This window comes from Eumetopias jubatus, unplaced genomic scaffold (genome assembly GCF_037043125.1).
Source record: "Eumetopias jubatus isolate StellerSeaLion01/CBP00866 unplaced genomic scaffold, mEumJub1_p1.0 scaffold_8, whole genome shotgun sequence".
In the NCBI taxonomy this organism is placed as follows: Eukaryota; Metazoa; Chordata; class Mammalia; order Carnivora; family Otariidae; genus Eumetopias; species Eumetopias jubatus.
This window is the reverse complement of record NW_028274814.1, coordinates 85,119,690-85,136,492: the sequence shown is the minus strand read 5'-3', so window position 1 is coordinate 85,136,492 and position 16,803 is coordinate 85,119,690. Positions and strand designations below refer to the sequence as shown.

Here is a 16,803-nt window from a genome sequence, read left to right as displayed (position 1 = left end):
ACCTCAAGTACTTGTTTATTCATTTGTTCATTCACTCCAGCAGGCTTTATTTATTTATTTTTTTTACAAGCAGGCTTTATTAAGCTCCTGTCACAAGGACCAGGAAGTGTGCGGTGAGCGCTGCCACGAGTAGTATCAAGAACCACAGAGTCCTGGTCTTCAGGAAGCTCTCAGCCCAGTGCGCTCACAAGTTAAATAATCTTACTTCATTTTTACTTTTTTCTGCAAAACTACAATAGTGGCCGTTTTGCGAAGATTCTGGGACGCTGAGACGTAGGACAGACGTAGGACAGACGTAGGACAGGATGCGAGCTTAGAATGGGGATAGGGCTTTTCACTTATCCAGGTCCCAGGGTGAGGAGGGAATGGCCCCCGACCTGGTAGATCGGGGCACTTCAGAAAAACCGGGACTGTGGGGGTTGGGAACGTCCCCGCAGCTGCTGGCGCCGCGGCCAGGCCGGCGGTCCCCGGGCCTCGTGGGAATGGGAGGTGGGGCCTGGGCGGGGGTCCCGAGTGGCGCGGTGGCCGGCCCCCGAGGCTGGGGGCGGGCAGAGTCTTGGGAGCGGAGAGGGAGGGGGCTCCCGCCCGGTCCACCCGGCTCCCGGCCCCCGGCCCCGCCGTTGGGGGGCGCTGCCTCCTCCCGGGCGGCTGGGGGCGCTGCGGCCAAGCGGCGGGGGGCGCTGCCTCCTCCGGGACGGCGGGGGGCGCTGCGGGCCGGGCGGTGGGGGCGGCCCGGGCCGGCGCAGCGAGCGGCGCGGCGGATGGAGAGTCTGGCCGCGGCCGGCGGCGCCGCCTCCTTGTCGGGCCGGGCACGGCGGGCCGGGGCCTTTGTGTGAGGCGGCGGCGGCGATGGTGCTCGGGCCCCGCGGAGCCGGGTAAGCGCGGCCGGGCCGAGGGCCGCCCCTGACCGAGGCCCGACCCCGGTCCCGGCCTTTCTCTCGCTCTTGCTTGGCTCCCTCCTGCCCGCTCCCTTCGGCCCGACCCATCATTCCCGGCCGCGCGCCGACCCCGGCCGGTCCCGCCGCCCATCCCTTCGCTCCCGTCCGGCCCGGCGCCCCCGGAGACGCCCCGGGGGAGTCCCCCGCCGTTTTGGGAGGGACCGAGGTGCTCGGTGGCCCCCAGATGGAGCACCCCAGCCCGATCCAGCGCCCTTCTTCCTGGGTTCGACCCTCCAGAGGGGAGACTGCGGCACCACGGGATTGTTGGGGTGCCTTCTCGGAAGTTCCCAGTCAGCCCCCCTCCCACCCCCCACTCAGGCTTCCCAGCGTCCCAGCCTGGTGTGTGGCCACCAGGGCCCGGGAGATGTTTCATTGGTATCCCAACAATGCGCAGAAGCTTCTTGGACCCCAGAAAAAGTTGGGAGTTTGTAGAAGGTGGTGAGGTGGAGAAAGGGGCTGCGTTGCGCCGGGCGAGTGGCGAGACTGAAGCCGAATGCTGCTCGCTTGTCTTCCTTAGGCGTGCAGGACTCGAAAAGGGGGGAGTGGGATCCCGCAAGCCTTTAGCAGTCTTGCCTATATAATTAGACGCCTTCTTAGGGCATCAAGTAAATCTTTTAGTTCTGGTCAGCATATGCATAGATCCCAAAAAGGGTAGCTTAAAAAAGAAAAACATATTTAAGTAATAGTAAATGCTACAGTGTACTCTAGTTTGCTTTATTTCTTTAGGTCCTGAGTGTTTTAGCTTCATCCAATGCATACAGAGAAGGTGACAGAGAAGTATCTGGGTGGCTCTGGGTTATGGTAAGACAAGAGAGTAGGCAGATAGCTTAGGTAGGGAGACATCAGAACTCATGAATGAGCAAGAGGTTTATTTAGGGACTGGAAGGACAGAGCCTTGATAAGAAAATAAAAGATAGAACAAACTTATCTTGCTCTCAGCAGCTAATGGAACTTTGCTAATTGTGTTCAAGTGCGTATATAGCATTTGGCATTGCAAGAGAAGTGAATGTACTCAATGAGATAGGAAAGCTTGTTTGGGGGAAGAAGTTAAGAGATTAATTTGGGCCCACCGTGTGGTGATGAAGTGAAGGATTGTGTCCGAGACATTGCCTCTGGCTTGGCTCTAAGGCACTAACTTCTGTCCAACCAGGCCTACCACCTCTCTGAGTCTTAGAGACGACCCTATCAGGTTTTTCTCAATACTTTCGGGTTTTGTTGCGACAACTCTGTCTTTGGGAATATGCAGGGAGAGAGGTCACTGTCCCATCATTTGCCCTTGCCCCCAGCAGCTTGGAGCAGCTCAACCTGTCCATGGGCTCCTGCTCCCCACCCAGGGCTTGGAAACACTCAGACTGGCAGTGTTTTCTTCTGCATAGCTCCTCGCTTGCAGGGATGTGTTTGGCCATCCATCTCTTCCTTTTACCGCCCACAGATGAACCGTGCTGATACAGAGGCAACTTCATAGGAGCTGCTAAGATGGGCATGAGGATCAAACTGCAAAGCACCAACCACCCCAACAACCTGCTGAAGGAACTCAACAAGTGCCGGCTCTCAGAGACCATGTGCGATGTCACCATCGTGGTGGGGAGCCGCTCCTTCCCGGCCCACAAAGCCGTGCTGGCGTGCGCGGCCGGCTACTTCCAGAACCTCTTTCTGAATACCGGGCTGGATGCTGCCAGGACCTACGTGGTGGACTTCATCACCCCCGCCAACTTTGAGAAGATTCTGAGCTTTGTCTATACTTCGGAGCTCTTCACAGACCTGATCAATGTTGGGGTCATCTATGAGGTAGCCGAGCGCCTGGGCATGGAGGATCTCCTTCGGGCCTGTCACTCCACCTTTCCTGACTTGGAGACCACTGCTGTGGCCAAGCCCCTGGCCAGCAGCGGGGAGAACCACTCGGGTACCCAGAGCTGTAGCTCAGCAGAGCCCGCCTATCCCCTCGGAGACCTCCGGGGGGGCGGGGAGCACTTTGGTCCTGAGAGGAACTATGTGTTACCTAGTGATGCTGGAGGAAGCTGTAAAGAGGAAGAGAGAAATGTCACCGGTGACACTAATCATAGCCTGTCTTCCCTGCCGCCAAAGATGGAAGACCATGATGCCCCTGCTCCTTTCACCTCCGTTCCTAGTATCATGACTCAGCCGGCCCTAGGCACCGTCAGCATGGGCATCCAAACCAGCACAAGCTCCTGCCAGCCGTACAAAGTTCAGAGCAATGGAGACTTCAGTAAAAGCAGCTTCTTCCCCCCTGACCATGCAATTGACATTACCACTGGGACCAACTCCTGTCTGAGCAATAGCGACCACTCCAAAGATCCGGGCTTTGGGCAGATGGATGAGCTCCAGCTGGATGACCTGGGGGATGATGACTTGCAGTTTGAAGACCCCACTGAGGAGATTGGCACAGCCGAGGAGGTGATTGAGTTGAGTGATGACAGCGAGGATGAGCTGACTTTTGGAGAGAATGACAACCGAGAGAATAAGGCCATGCCCTGCCAGGTGTGCAAGAAAGTTCTAGAGCCCAACATTCAACTGATCCGACAGCATGCTCGGGACCACGTGGACCTGCTGACGGGCAACTGCAAGGTCTGCGAGACCCACTTCCAGGACCGAAACTCCCGGGTGACCCATGTTCTGTCCCACATTGGCATTTTCCTCTTCTCTTGCGACATGTGTGAAACTAAGTTCTTTACCCAGTGGCAGCTGACCCTCCACCGACGGGATGGGATATTTGAGAACAACATCATCGTCCACCCCAACGATCCCCTGTCGGGGAAGCTGGGTTTGTTTTCCGGGGCAGCCTCCACAGAGTTGAAATGCGCTGCCTGTGGGAAGGCACTGGCCAAAGATTTCCACGTAGTCCGGGGGCACATCCTTGACCATCTGAACCTGAAGGGCCAGGCCTGCAGCGTGTGCGACCAGCGCCACCTCAACCTCTGCAGCCTCATGTGGCACACTCTGTCCCACCTGGGCATTTCGGTCTTCTCGTGCTCCGTCTGTGCCAACAGCTTTGTGGACTGGCACCTCCTAGAGAAGCACATGGCTGTGCACCAGAGCCTGGAGGATGCTCTCTTCCGCTGCCACGTGTGTAGCCAGAGCTTCAAGTCGGAGGCCGCCTATCGCTACCACGTCAGCCAGCACAGATGCAACAGTGGCCTTGACGCCCGGCCCGGTTTGGGGCCCCAGCACCCCGCTCTCCAGAAGCGGAAGCTGCCCACAGAGGAGTTCCTGAGTGACGAGCTGGCTCTGCAGGGCCAGCCCGGGAACAGCAAGTACAGCTGCAAGGTCTGTGGCAAAAGGTTTGCCCACACAAGCGAGTTCAACTACCACCGGCGGATCCACACGGGCGAGAAGCCGTACCAGTGTAAGGTGTGCCACAAGTTCTTCCGAGGCCGCTCAACCATCAAGTGCCACCTGAAGACACACTCGGGGGCCCTCATGTACCGCTGCACGGTCTGTGGTCACTACAGCTCCACACTCAACCTCATGAGCAAGCACGTGGGTGTGCACAAAGGCAGCCTCCCGCCCGACTTCACCATCGAGCAGACCTTCATGTACATTATCCATTCCAAAGAGGCAGAAAAGAACCCAGACAGCTGACTGGGTCCCAGCAGAGCTAGGGGGAGCCCCCAGGCGGCAGCCAGGACGTTGCTTTTCTAATGGCTCTTGGTCCCTCTCCAGCTGAAGTTTCAATTTGGCCTTGCTAGGAATTCTGTTCTGTCTTGTGGTTAAAGAAGAGAAAAGAAGAAAGAGCACACAAGCTGTTACTGTTTTCGATAAGCAACGGCCCTATCATGTTTACCTCCTTCCCTGTTCTTGCCCACAAAGGGCTGCGGTTTTGATCCTTCGGAGGCCGGTCTTGGGATCTGGTCAGGCAGGTGGTGTTGACTAGATCCCCTTTCCGAGCCTCTCAAGTTTTAGTTTACGGATAGGTTTTTATGCTGCTAAGAATCCAACCAACAGCCTCACTGAATAGAGGAGGTGGAGAGAGGTTTTCACTGTGGGTATTATTGCCAGCTTGCCAACTGGGACACACGGCTGTGAGAGAGATTTGGGGAATGTGGTCGCTTAGAAAAGACTAGTCCGCAGGGCAGCTCACCACAGGTGCCAGGCCCGGCCCTCAGCAGGGAAAAGGCGGATGGGATGGGGGCGCCTGCTTGTTTCCACGCTCTGATCTGCTGATGGGACAGTAGAATCTTTTGGCAGCTAGATCCAAACTGGGGGCAGAGCTTTCTGTGTAGGTCAGAAAGCTTTGGGATGGATCCTTGCCAGTCGGAAGAGGTGTCCGACTGATGGTGCCGCCAGGAGTGGCAGCCCGGATGGACAGGAAGGGAGGCCTCTCTTTTCTCCTCGATTCCAAAGAAATACGATTTTATGGAGTTGTAGCCCAGGTGGCCAGGTAGGCCTTCCCTGTGGGGCAGAGAGGACAGGGAGCCACTGTGATATAGTCATCTGTCACCTGGCTGCCTCCGTCGACCTTGAGTGTCCTGGTGGAGAGGTGGGGATGTCTCTGACAGCAGCAGCCTTGCCTTAATTTACATCCAGTCTCCCACCTAGAAGTGTGTTTGACCTGTGGTGTAGATGAGAAGACCCCATGGGGTGGCGGAGTGATGGACTGTGAGCCCTTCAGGATTGAAGGGACCCGAGTAACTGGTGGTGTGTAGCGGGATGTGCGGTCTGTCTGTCCCAGTCGGGTAACCTGTTGTTTACTTTGTGGTAACTGGCCAGGAGCTTTGGCAGCTCACCTTTGACCTGCTGGAATTTATCCTGATCTGTCATTGCATCGCCACCAGGGGGCGCAATTGGAGGGCAGCTCATGTCCTTGGGGCCAGTTGGCTCCGTTCTTAGTGGCTTTTGAGGGGGTTCTTGCCCAAAGAAGGCTTGAGGGAGAGGGCCCTCGGATCTCGCATATTCACAAGGTAGCACCTCAGTAAACTCATACTACCTCACCCTGCTCAGGCGAGCTCTGGGAGTCCCTGCCCTAGGCCCTGACACTGCCCCTGGTGGGACTCAGCAGCACCCTGGGCTGTTTCACAAGCGAGTGGTTTTAATTAACTCACAGAGCCTTTTTGGACATTGATATTTATTTATTTTTGCTTTTATATACATAGTACCCAGCATCTCTTTTGGATAAGTGACTTCAGGAAAATGAGTTTCTCCCCAGCAAGTAGCCGTGTTCCAGGGGACAGTCCTGCCCAGAGATTTGAGAAACGGGGGCTAGGATGAGGGAAGGTGTCAGGCCTTTAAACAAACAAGTCCTTTTCTTTCTCTCCAGAGAGTCTCTTGCGGAATAAGCCCAGGGGAGCCTTTAGGTAATGGATGTGAGTTCTGGAAAGTTGGGGCTTATTAAATTCCTAGACCTTTCCTGCCTGCGCTTGAGTAGACTGGGGACCGGGTTGAGGGGAACAAGTTAAATGAAGGACCTTTTTTTGCACATATTCTCATCCTTCCTAAACTTGGAAAGCTATATTAAGATATACAGGCAAGCCAAAGCTCCGTCCCTGTTGGACTTGCTGCCTCTCTCCCTAGCCCTAAATTGATAAAGCCTCCCAGTTGGGGTGCCTGGCTCTCTGGTGGGTTGGCTGTTACATGAAGGGATTTGTACAGCTGGCCATTTTTCGCCATCTAAACTCAACTTGCTACATGTTCCCTCAGGTCATTCTTGTCAGGAAAGCAGTGCTGAGACTTTTCATCCCTGACTGGCTTCTCCCTTTCTTTCCCACAACTGACCGTTGGAAATTTAAGAAGGAAAATGTGTGAAAGACCACCGTCAAGTATCTGCTAAGCTTTTCAAGGCTGAGTGATCCCTCCCATTCTGTTGATGAGGACTGATTTTTGAATGGTCAGATTTGAGAGAGGCAGTACTTCCTAGAACCCATACAGGTGGCCAAGCATGGATCGGTGTGCTGGAGAAACCCTTTTCCTTAATGGAGGGCATCATGGATGCTGGGTAGTCTGTATACTTAACCTGAAACTGTGAAGTTTTCCCTTTTTTGCCAGTAAACCAAAAAGCAAATCCTTGAACCTTTGCCCCTGAAACACTAAACAAAAAACTGCACCCCCTGATCCTCCTGAGGCCAAGTGGTTGATCGGGGTGGCTTGGTTGGTTGCAGTCAGACATGTAGCAGGGTCAGTAGCTCATGAGGCTTATTGACCAAACCCTGTTCCTCTGCTTGTCCCCGTATTTGCCCTGACCACCCCCCACCCCGTTTAGAGTCATGTTTGCTGTCTCTGCCTCCAGCCCGCCCCCCCCCCGTTTCCGAACTGTTTTACTTGAAACTCTTGTGTTGTGGCAAAGGGCACTCTGGGATACCTGGTTGAAGGTATTCATTTTATTTTGAGTTTTTAAAAATTTTTTTTCAGCCTTCTGTTGCCCCCTCTGCCTTGGAGCCCAGTTTAGCAGTCTGCTGTATTGTTCTGAGGTTCTGTCTGACCCCTGAATGTCTTTTCTCCTCCCTTCCTCCTCTTTCTTGTTCTATACTCAGGACCAGCTATATAATCTGCAGACCCCTTTGTTTAAAAATGAAGAATTTCAAGGTGGCGACTGTAGAGCATTAAACCAAGCATGAGGCTATTCCCAACCTGTTTCTTAAGGGAAAAAGGTAATACTTGTATGGCGCATTGGAATAAACAGCAGAGGCTGCTTATGGCCACAGGAGGGGATCCATCTCCCGCTTCTCCTGTGACCCGTTGCTGGCTCACTGATGCCACAGTGCCCACTGGGAAGCTCTGCTGTATTGTGGTATTTGGTCCTACATTTTAAGACCCCAGCGAGTCTCTATAGTTCATGGCTAGGTGGAAAGAACGGAGGTGGGGGTTGGGACCCGGTGACCCCTAAGAACCAGGAAATGGGTAAAAGTTCTTTTTGACTGTCTTCCCTTCTGATCCATCAGCACCCCTTTGTCTCCAGGACAAATCTTTGGGCCTAAATACCTTCTCCCCAGTCAAGTTTTGCTACTGATGAATTTTCTTCGTCTTCTGGCCTCTTGCTGTGCCCTATTCCAGAGACTACTCAACTTTGGAAGTGAATTTAAATCCTTTTCTAGGTGGACACTGATTTTGTTGGCGTGGGAGTGGGCTGTGTGGAGAAGTCTGCCCATCTGGAGGTCCCCACACATCCTTTGGCCTCAGTCCTGCTCTGAGTGAGTCGGGAAGTACAGTGCACACAGCATTCATTTCACTGTGATCACTCACTGTCAAACTTAACATCAGAATGAAAATGGAACTGTTTTGAGTTCGATGTTTCTTTAACACCCTTCCCTGTCCAGTCCAACCTCCCCTCCCACCTCCGCTAGCGAAAGTCTCTTATGAAACCAAGAAGAGTTGTTGACGTCTAACTTCCTTCCATTAAATTAATAAGTACTGACCTCCTAATATTTAAGTGTTTACTATCTATTGCTGTAAAGTTTTGTATATTTTGTAAACTTCTTTTCCCAAATAGTAGATGTCTAAAATCGTTGTACATCTGATTCTTTTATATTCCATTGTTCGGCACAAAGTGTGGTTTTTATTTAGAATAAAAAAAGGAAATTTGAAACGGGAATTCTTTTCCTATTGACTGGGGTTACGCTGTCCCTTGAGTTCAGAAGATCGGGGCCCAACACCTGGTAGTAGCAGCATTCTGCTCAGCAGATGCCAGGATTCCTTTCTTTTTTTTTTTTAGGGTTTTATTTATTTATTTCAGAGAGAGAGAGTAAGCGAGAGAGAGAGCACAAGCTGGGGGAGAGGCAGAGGGAGATTTTATTTTTAAGATTTTTTTAAAGATTTTATTCATTTATTTGAGAGCGGGAGAGCAAGCATGAGCGGGGGTAGGGAGAGGCAGAGGGAGAAGCAGGCTCCCCTCCAAGCCCGACCCGGGGCTCTGTCCCAGGACCCTGGGATCATGACCTGAGCCAAAGGCAGATGCTTAACCAACTGAGCCACCCAGGCGCCCCCATAGTTTCCTTTCCAGTAGTTGGAATTCCCCGGGGTTAACCTGCTGACCTGTTTTTAGTGGCAAATTAAATCAATAACCCACCCTTTCCAGGGGAAACCTCCCTGAGGGGATCTGTCCTGCCAGCGCCATCTGATTCACTGATGTGGTATGTCAGAGAGGAGAGAGGCGGGTTCAGGGAGGAGGTAGAGGTTTGGCACGGTCTCATGGGGTTGCTAACCAATGTACCTGCACAGAGAAGGAGGTAGACCTCAGAGGTTGGGGCGCGATATGGTCCATCTGGTCTCAGCACACAGGCCAGGCGTGGTGCCCATTGTGCTCAGTGAATGCTGAGCAGAGCAGCCTTGCTGCAGTCAGCATAGCCGGGGCTCTGTCCTCCCCGGGCCCCAAGGAGGTGTGCATGCTGCCCAGGGTGATAACTGGTTGCCAGAGAAATCCATGAGAAGAGTGAGCTCCTGGGGGGCTGGTCTCTGAGGTAACCCACGATGTGACAGCTGTGACACTGGGTTCCCTTTTGGAAACTTCTGGAGCCTGAGTCAGCAGAGGCAGTGATAAGGGCATTAGATTTTGGCTTAGTTTTTATGTGGGCACAAAGGAGGAAAGTCTTTTTAATGCACTTTCTGTATTGTTAGGTTAAGCCCTTACTGCAACGCCAAGTCACAACCTGGACTCTCCTGGTTGAAAAAGCCTTCAGCTCTGTTCCACAGAGCAGCTGTCTGTCACTTCAGACCCTTTCAGATTTGGGTCCGGTGAGCAGGATTGTCAGGGCATTTCCCTCTGGGCTCCGAACAAACGGGTACATACACTGTTGGAGCACGTGTTTAATGCATCTGATGAATAAAGTTTCAGATTTCTAAGAACAGAGGGGATGGCGCTCCAGGTCAGTAAATGGTTATTCCAAGTTAAACATTCCAGAAATACTGAGCACTCGAGCAGGACAGAGGCTCTCAGGGATGGAGTTCACAAGCCCTTCATTCTGCCCAGGCAGGATTAGGATGCCAAGGACTTGGAACTAGTGAGGCAGGACCGGTTCTTAGGCTTTTCCTTCATGGACATGGTCCTAGATTCCCAAACTGATAAATGAGTCTTTTCCAGAAGACCTACTTGTTAACAAGAAGGCTTCTTTTCCTATTTATAGGACAAGCGTGAATAGAAGAAAGTTGCTGGACAGGAAAATGAAGGAAAAGACCTGGCCGGGGAGAATGAAGTTTAAGGGCGAGGACCGACTTAGAACACCAGAGTTCTGCCCTGTGACGGAATCGGAAGTTGGGGGACAAGGGCTGAGGGATGGCCTCTGGCAGTGTCTGCCGCTGCCTGTCCCAAGGTCTGCTCTCAGAGTGGGTGTCCCTTGATATTTTCCCATGATCTAGAGAGAAAGGGATGGATGGGGTTGGGTGTCTGATAGCATCTCTTCCTAGAAGTCTGGAAACGTCCTAGACCTGAAGGCGGGAGCGGGTGGGCTCTGAGGAGCGGTGACTCTGGGATGGCTGCTCTGCCTCGTGGGGAGGGAAGCGGGATGGATGAGGGGAGCGTATCAGCAAGGAAATGGAGCCACTTCCTGGATGGGGGGGGCGGCAGCAGACCTCTGCTTCACCCCCTCCATCTATCATATCACCGAGGATGCTAGGAAACGTCCTGCTGAGGCCTCCTGGTTCCTTGGCCTCTGACCTCTTGTCCTCAGAGCCTGCACAGCGTGCAGGGGGGCCGGGGGGGGGGGTCAGCAAGCACACAGGCACAAAAGGAAAGTTGTGTGAGGTCCCTGCGGAGCACACTCTTTCCGGCCAGAGTGATTGTTGAAAGGAGTGTGTCAAGTTTCTGCTGAGCATTTCTTTAGCCTATCCCAGTGGAAGTACGGATTTTGGAAAGAGCCAGAGTCATGGCTGTCTCTGTTATTTATTTCACCATTTTTCCTGAGTGTCTTCTTTAGTCCTGAGGACCGAGACAAACAGTACAACACCAAAGACCTGTTCTCTGCTCCTCCCTGCCCCTTTCCTCCTCCCCATCTCAATTTTTTAAGACATACCCAAAATTGACCGTGTGCGTTTTAACCCTTTCCCCCTACTCCCCCCAAAATCTCTCACCTACACCTGCAGCTTTCTACTTCACCGATGGAGAGTGGGATCTACCTCAGCCTCCTAGGAGACACTGAGGGGCGGAGATGGGTGAGGTAGTTGGCGCCTGAAAGTTCAGGCTTGGTGGTCCTGGGGGCCTGCTGCAGCAGGCTGGCTGCTCTCCTTGGTGATGACGATGGAATGCTGAGTGGAGGACGAAGACGAGGAAGCACGTCTGTCCGCCCTGGCCCGGGCCTTGGGAAGGTAATGGACCACAGCACTCAGCAGCTGGTCCCGGAATCTCGGGCTGAGAAAGTTGTAAAGGAGAGGGTTGACAACACAGTGGAGCATGGCGAAGCAGTCAATGACGTCGTAGAAGAAGTACAGCAGATGGACCAGGTAGCAGTGAAGGGAGATGTGGGTCCCGTGCAGTGTGAGCAGGAGCAGGGTCACGTGGTAGGGCAGCCAGCAGACGGCGAAGATGATGACATAGGCACACACCAGAAGGCAGTGGCGTCGGCCCTCAGGCCATCCTGCCTGCCGAAGGCGGCAGGCCGTCAGCACGTTGAAGACCACCATGAGCGGGAAGGGCAGCAGGAAGCCCAGGACGGTGGTGGACAGGGCCACCGCCAGGGCCCACGTGCTATAGGTTTCAAAGGGCGCCATGAAGAGGCACATGGGCTCGGAGCTCTCCACCAGCTGGATGTGCACCACCTCGGGCAGCGGGATGATGGCCGAGAGGACCCAGACTCCCGCACACACGGCCCGCCGCATTCGGTGCTGGTGGCGCTGCCAGGAGGGCGACGTGTTGGTGAGGGTGACGTAGCGGTCGATGCTGAGGCACACCAGGAAGAAGATGCTGCTGTACATGTTGGCAAAGTAGAAGTAGTGAGTGAAGCGGCAGGAGAAGCTGCCCCAGAGCCAGGTGTAGTCCAGCATGACCTCCAGCATCCACACGGGCAGAGACAGGACGATGCCCAGGTCTGCTATGGCCATGTTGAGGATGTAGAGGTTTAGCAGCCCTGCACGGCCCAAGCAGCGCCAGTTGACACAGATCACCAGGAGGTTCTCCACCAGCCCCACCACAAAGATGGCCAGGTAGAGGACAAAGAGGATCACCTGCTTGGTGTCCTCTCTGAGCTCCATGTGGCACTCGGGCAAAGTGTGGTTGAAGAAGTAGAGCAGTTCGTTCCAGTTGTGGATCTCTCCGAAGTCACTGGCAGGTGCCGTGGTGAAGCCTTGTGTGGGGGCAGGCCCCATGTTGTCCTTGACTGACATTAGGACCAGCGAACGCCTAGTGGGGAGAAGAGAGGGTTGGAAGAGAATGGAGACCTTGAGAGCAGCCTCATGTCTCAAGTCAGCGGGCCCCAGGGACCAGGAGGCTTTGGGAAAGGATTCTGGGTCTGAAGAGGCAAGAGAGAGAGTTTAAACACTCAAACTGTGGAGAACTAGTACACAGCTCACTTGCCGGCCTTGACCTGCGAGCAGAGACATTTTGTTAGGGCTCAGTGGCGCGAGAGAACCAAACTGTGCCCAACCAGACCCCTTCTCAGCCCGTGGGGGTCCCACCGTAGCTCCGGCCACAGGCTGCCTCCAACCTCCATTTCTCTTCTGGCACTTCACCCCTTGGCCCTTTCACATGGGAAGCCTTACTCTGTCTCGCCTTTGGGCTATGGATGAGGGACACACACACACACACACACACACACAGCCCTCTCTCATTTATCCCCAGGGACATCTGTGGATCATGCATGAAAGCCAGTTTGTCTTCTCGCCCTGATTCCTTTCTTTCCTGAAAGGGAGACACCCACCTGCGTTTGTGTCAGGAGTGCTTCTAGCCTTGGAGGACCGGTGGGTCTGGGCTGTTGCGGAGTCGCAAGGAGACTGGAGGGATGGTGGCCGTGGGGCTGGCTTTGCTGTGGGTTTCAGGGCCGTCCTTCTCATCCGGGAAGCAGTATCACTGGCTGCGGCTCTGTGGGAGAGGGTCAGGGTTTTTCCTGCCTTCCCCCAATCCAGATAGAGGGGAAGTCACAGCAGATGACCCAGTGTGCCAGTGGCAGGGAGGAGTCAGGCTGGAAGAGTGAAGATCCCGACTCGACTCACTAGCTGTGTGAAGTTACCTCTTTACGCCTCAGTTCTCTCCTCTGCAAAATGGGACAATACTATTTACTGTTAGGGGTGTTGTGAGAATTAAGTGAGCCCACAAGGTGAAGTGCTTAGCACAGGGCCAGGCCTGTGGTAAATGCTTTCCACACGTATGTGTTTTCCGCTCTACGTGGGCTTGGAATCCCACTCTCCCGTGTCTGTTGATTCCTACTAAAGCAGAACTGGATGGGGGTGGGCAGGCTAAAATCAATCTGAAAATCAGCCAGACTTTCAGGCATGCTGCCCTTCCCCACTGGCTCACACCCACCCTGCATTTTGGCTCTGAAGGGAGAATCTGGAGAGAGAGAGGGAAGACGGTGGGGGGGGGGTGGGGACTGGAAAGGGGGCTGTGTTGAGCTTCAGGGAGTTTCCTGGATGGGGAGGGGAAACACAGCATCCTTCCCCTCCTGCTTCATACTTCTCATGAAGTGTGGCCAAGGGTGGCCCAGAGAGAGACAGGCAGACACCAAGCTTCTCTCTCCTTTCAAGCCCTAGGCTAACACTCAGAGCCCGTGGATTTGTGTCGTCCTGTATCAGCAGAGCTTCCGGCTTCTCAGAGCACTTTCGCCGCAGTTAATCATTTGATCCCTGAGATATCCTGTGGTTTCCCCTGTGGGGAAAAAGGATGGGCTTTCTTATCCCCTGTTAAGCCCAGAGAGGTCACCTGTCTCACACAGGCCACCCAGTGCGGATGGTAGCCCCCTGGAGCCGGGCCCATGTTCTGTGGGCTGTAGGGCCGAGGGTGTGCTGGCCAGAGGGGACTAGGAATGCCTATTTAATCAAAGTGAAGGTCCCATACCAGTATCAACCAGTCTAAAGTGTCCAGTTCAGTGACATTTAGCACATTCACGTTGTTGTGTAGCCACCACCTCGATGCAGATCCTCACATTTTCATCACCCCAAAAGAAAACCCCATGTCCATCAAGTATTCCCTATTTCCGTCTTCCCCCAGCCCCTGGCAACAACCATTCTGCTTTCTGTCTCTGTGGATTTACCTGTTACGGATATTGAATATAAGCGTGTGACCCTTGTGTCTGTTTTCCTTTTCACTTTGTCATCCACACTCTAGCACATATCTGTACTTCATTACTTTTTATGGCTGAGTAATATTCCACTGCAGGCTATGCCACATTTTGTTTATCCATTCAAGGAGGGGAATTCTTTTTAAGTTTGCTAATTGATTTTTTATTGTGGTGAAATAAACGTAACATCAAATTTACCATTTTAGCTATTTTTTAAAAAGATTTTATTTATTTATTTGAAAGAAAGAGAGAACACGAGTGGGAAGCAGACTCCCCGCTGAGCAGGGAGCCCGACGTGGGGCTTGATCCCAGGATCCTGGGATCATGACCTGAGCTGAAGGCAGATGCTTACCCAATTGAGCCCCCCAGGTGCCCCCCATTTTAGCTACTTTTAATTATACAGTTCAGTAACATTAAGTAAGGGGTGTCTGCCTGGCTCAGTTGGTAGAACATGCAACCTTTGATCTTGGGGTGTGATGAATTCGAGCCCCACGCTGGGCATAGAGATTACTTAAATAAAGAGTAAAATAAGTATGCTCACATTGTTGTGCAAACATCACCACCAATCTTCTCCATGAGAGGGGATATTTTTAATTTTGCAGTTTTCTTAAGCCTCCTATAGAAAAACTGGTTCTCTACTCACACCTCTGACACCAAACATGAGGGGTTTTTCCACGATACCAACCAATTTTCCAACCCCCCGGACACCAAGTGGGTGTCCTAAAATCTATCATTTCTGACACCAACCTGAAATTAGTGTCAGACTCCCCAGGTTTAAGGGCTCAGTCCCACAGGACTGTTTTCACTTTAGATACTGGTCACAAGTAATGGTCCCCAAGGTACCCACACTTCTGTCCAACATGGTTACAAAGTTCCCACAATCCCACCACCTCAGTTTCAATAATTTGCTGGAGTGGTTCACAAAACTCAGGAAAACAGTCACTTTGTTTACTGGTTTATTATAAAGGATACAAATGAACAGCCAGATAAAGAGGTATATAATGTGAGGTTGGGAAGGGTCCTGAGTTTTGTACCCACAGAGTTGGGGTACAGTGCCCTCCTGGCACATAGATATATTCACCAACCCAGAAGCTCTCTGATCCTCATAGTTTAGGAATTTTTATGGCTGCTGAAACACATAGGCATGATCTATTATTAATTTTATCTCTAGTCTCTGACCTATCCCCAGAGGATGGGAGGTGAGGTTGGAAGTTCCAAGCTTCTAATAAAGGCTTGGTCTTTCTGGGAACCAGTCCCCATCCTGAAGCTACCTAGGAAATTTTCTAAGGGATTTAGGAGCTCAGAATTGGGGGCTGATATCTTTCTTATTATGTCACACTTCTACTCACACATCAGACCTCCCCTAGATCAGAAATCTGTCATGATGAGCTATGACAATGTAAAATGTGGTTTACTTCGATTTTTTTCCAGACTCTTCTACTCTCTCTCTCTCTTTAGGATCTCAGTTTCTATCCTATGGATATCGTTTTTCAATAGGGAGCCTTCTGAGAATTCTCACTTCCTCCCTTGTACCTTTGACCCATGCAGATGGAGGCTCTACTAGACCAACCCTCCAGGAAGACCCTAGTTCTGGTCTCTGTTCTCTCTACACATTCCGACTCATTGCCATTTCCATTCCTCTCAAGACTGCATTTTAGTGGTTCACGTCTCCTGGGTCTCCGACTCTTTCATCCCCAGACCTTTTCCCCCTCATGTGGAGACATCACCCCCTGCAGCCTCACCTCCACCTGCCCCCAGGTCCCCTGCCCCCACATCACTGAATGTGTATTTGCAGCAGGAGGAAATGCTGGTGGTGCCTTCTGACTGAGGCACAGAGGGAAAGCTGCTCCCTCAGGAAGAAATAAGCGACAGCTCTGCAGTTTTCATGTGGCTGTTTTTCTTCGGAGGGAGGAGGTGTGCAGCTGGAAAGAGAGAGATTGGAGGGAAGGGAAAGACAGAGGGGGCAGGACCCAGGCTTCTTGCCAGCCTGAGCGGGGCGGGGGTTGGGGGGGGCAAAGAGCTTTGCTCCAAGTAACAGAAACCAGCAGCAGCAAAACAATTCCTGGAAATTTGCTCTTTCTCCTTCCTACTCCCCCCCAACTTTTTTTTTCCAAAAAATGTAGACAAGACATTGTAATCAACAATCAGAAAGGAAGGAAGGTACCAGGGAGGAGTTATTGGAGACACAGATAAAAGCAGGCAGCTTCCCAGGGTCAGGTGGGGGCCAAGGGCTCGTGCCTGGACCCTGGAGGAAGGGGCTGCACAGGCCGGCCCAGGAATCCCCCCATTTGGCCTGGCCTGTGTGACCGAGGACCCTACTTCATGTGTGGAGGGCCGATGGACTGTGGACCTGTCCAGGCTGTGGATTTTGACAACGATTGTATTTCCATCGCCAGCCTAGTTTCCAGGAGGTCACTGAGGGCAGAAGCCAAGCCCAGCCACAGAAGTCATTCTGCCGCCCTGCCACAGCTTCTCCATGCCAGGGAGGCAGACTCGTCTGCCCAACGGCACCAGATAAGGAGCTCCCCAAGGCTCCTCAAAGAAGGAGGTGGTCCAGCGACCCTGTCCTTGATTCTGCTCAGGTCTTTCCTGCTTCCTCACTCTTCACTGAGACACAGTGGAAATAACACTAGTCTGGGGACCAGACCTGGCTTTGCACCTGGTTCTCCCACTTAGTAGCCATGTGACTTTGCACACCCCCTTTACCTTTCTGA

General features: G+C 52.8%; 2 protein-coding genes across 2 annotated transcripts; one reads left to right on the top strand and one right to left on the bottom strand.

Annotated features, from left to right (window-relative positions):
- The first annotated feature begins 783 nt into the window (after window positions 1–783).
- ZBTB39 (zinc finger and BTB domain containing 39) lies at window positions 784–8,481 on the top strand. Its single transcript, XM_028110982.2, has 2 exons — window positions 784–875; window positions 2,371–8,481. The coding sequence occupies exon 2, from the start codon at window positions 2,415–2,417 to the stop codon at window positions 4,536–4,538; it is 2,124 nt and encodes a 707-aa protein (XP_027966783.1). The 5' UTR covers window positions 784–875; window positions 2,371–2,414; the 3' UTR covers window positions 4,539–8,481.
- A 2,517-nt stretch (window positions 8,482–10,998) lies between these two features.
- Window positions 10,999–12,200, bottom strand: ACKR5 (atypical chemokine receptor 5). The gene is given in 2 exon segments (XM_028110750.2): window positions 10,999–11,079; window positions 11,082–12,200. Coding segments are annotated over 2 exon segments (1,200 nt in total).
- Window positions 12,201–16,803: the final 4,603 nt, after the last annotated feature.

Excerpts from the sequence above, each read along its gene's own strand:
- ZBTB39 (XM_028110982.2), top strand. The coding sequence starts at position 2,415 with ATGGGCATGAGGATCAAACTGCAAAGCACCAACCACCCCAACAACCTG.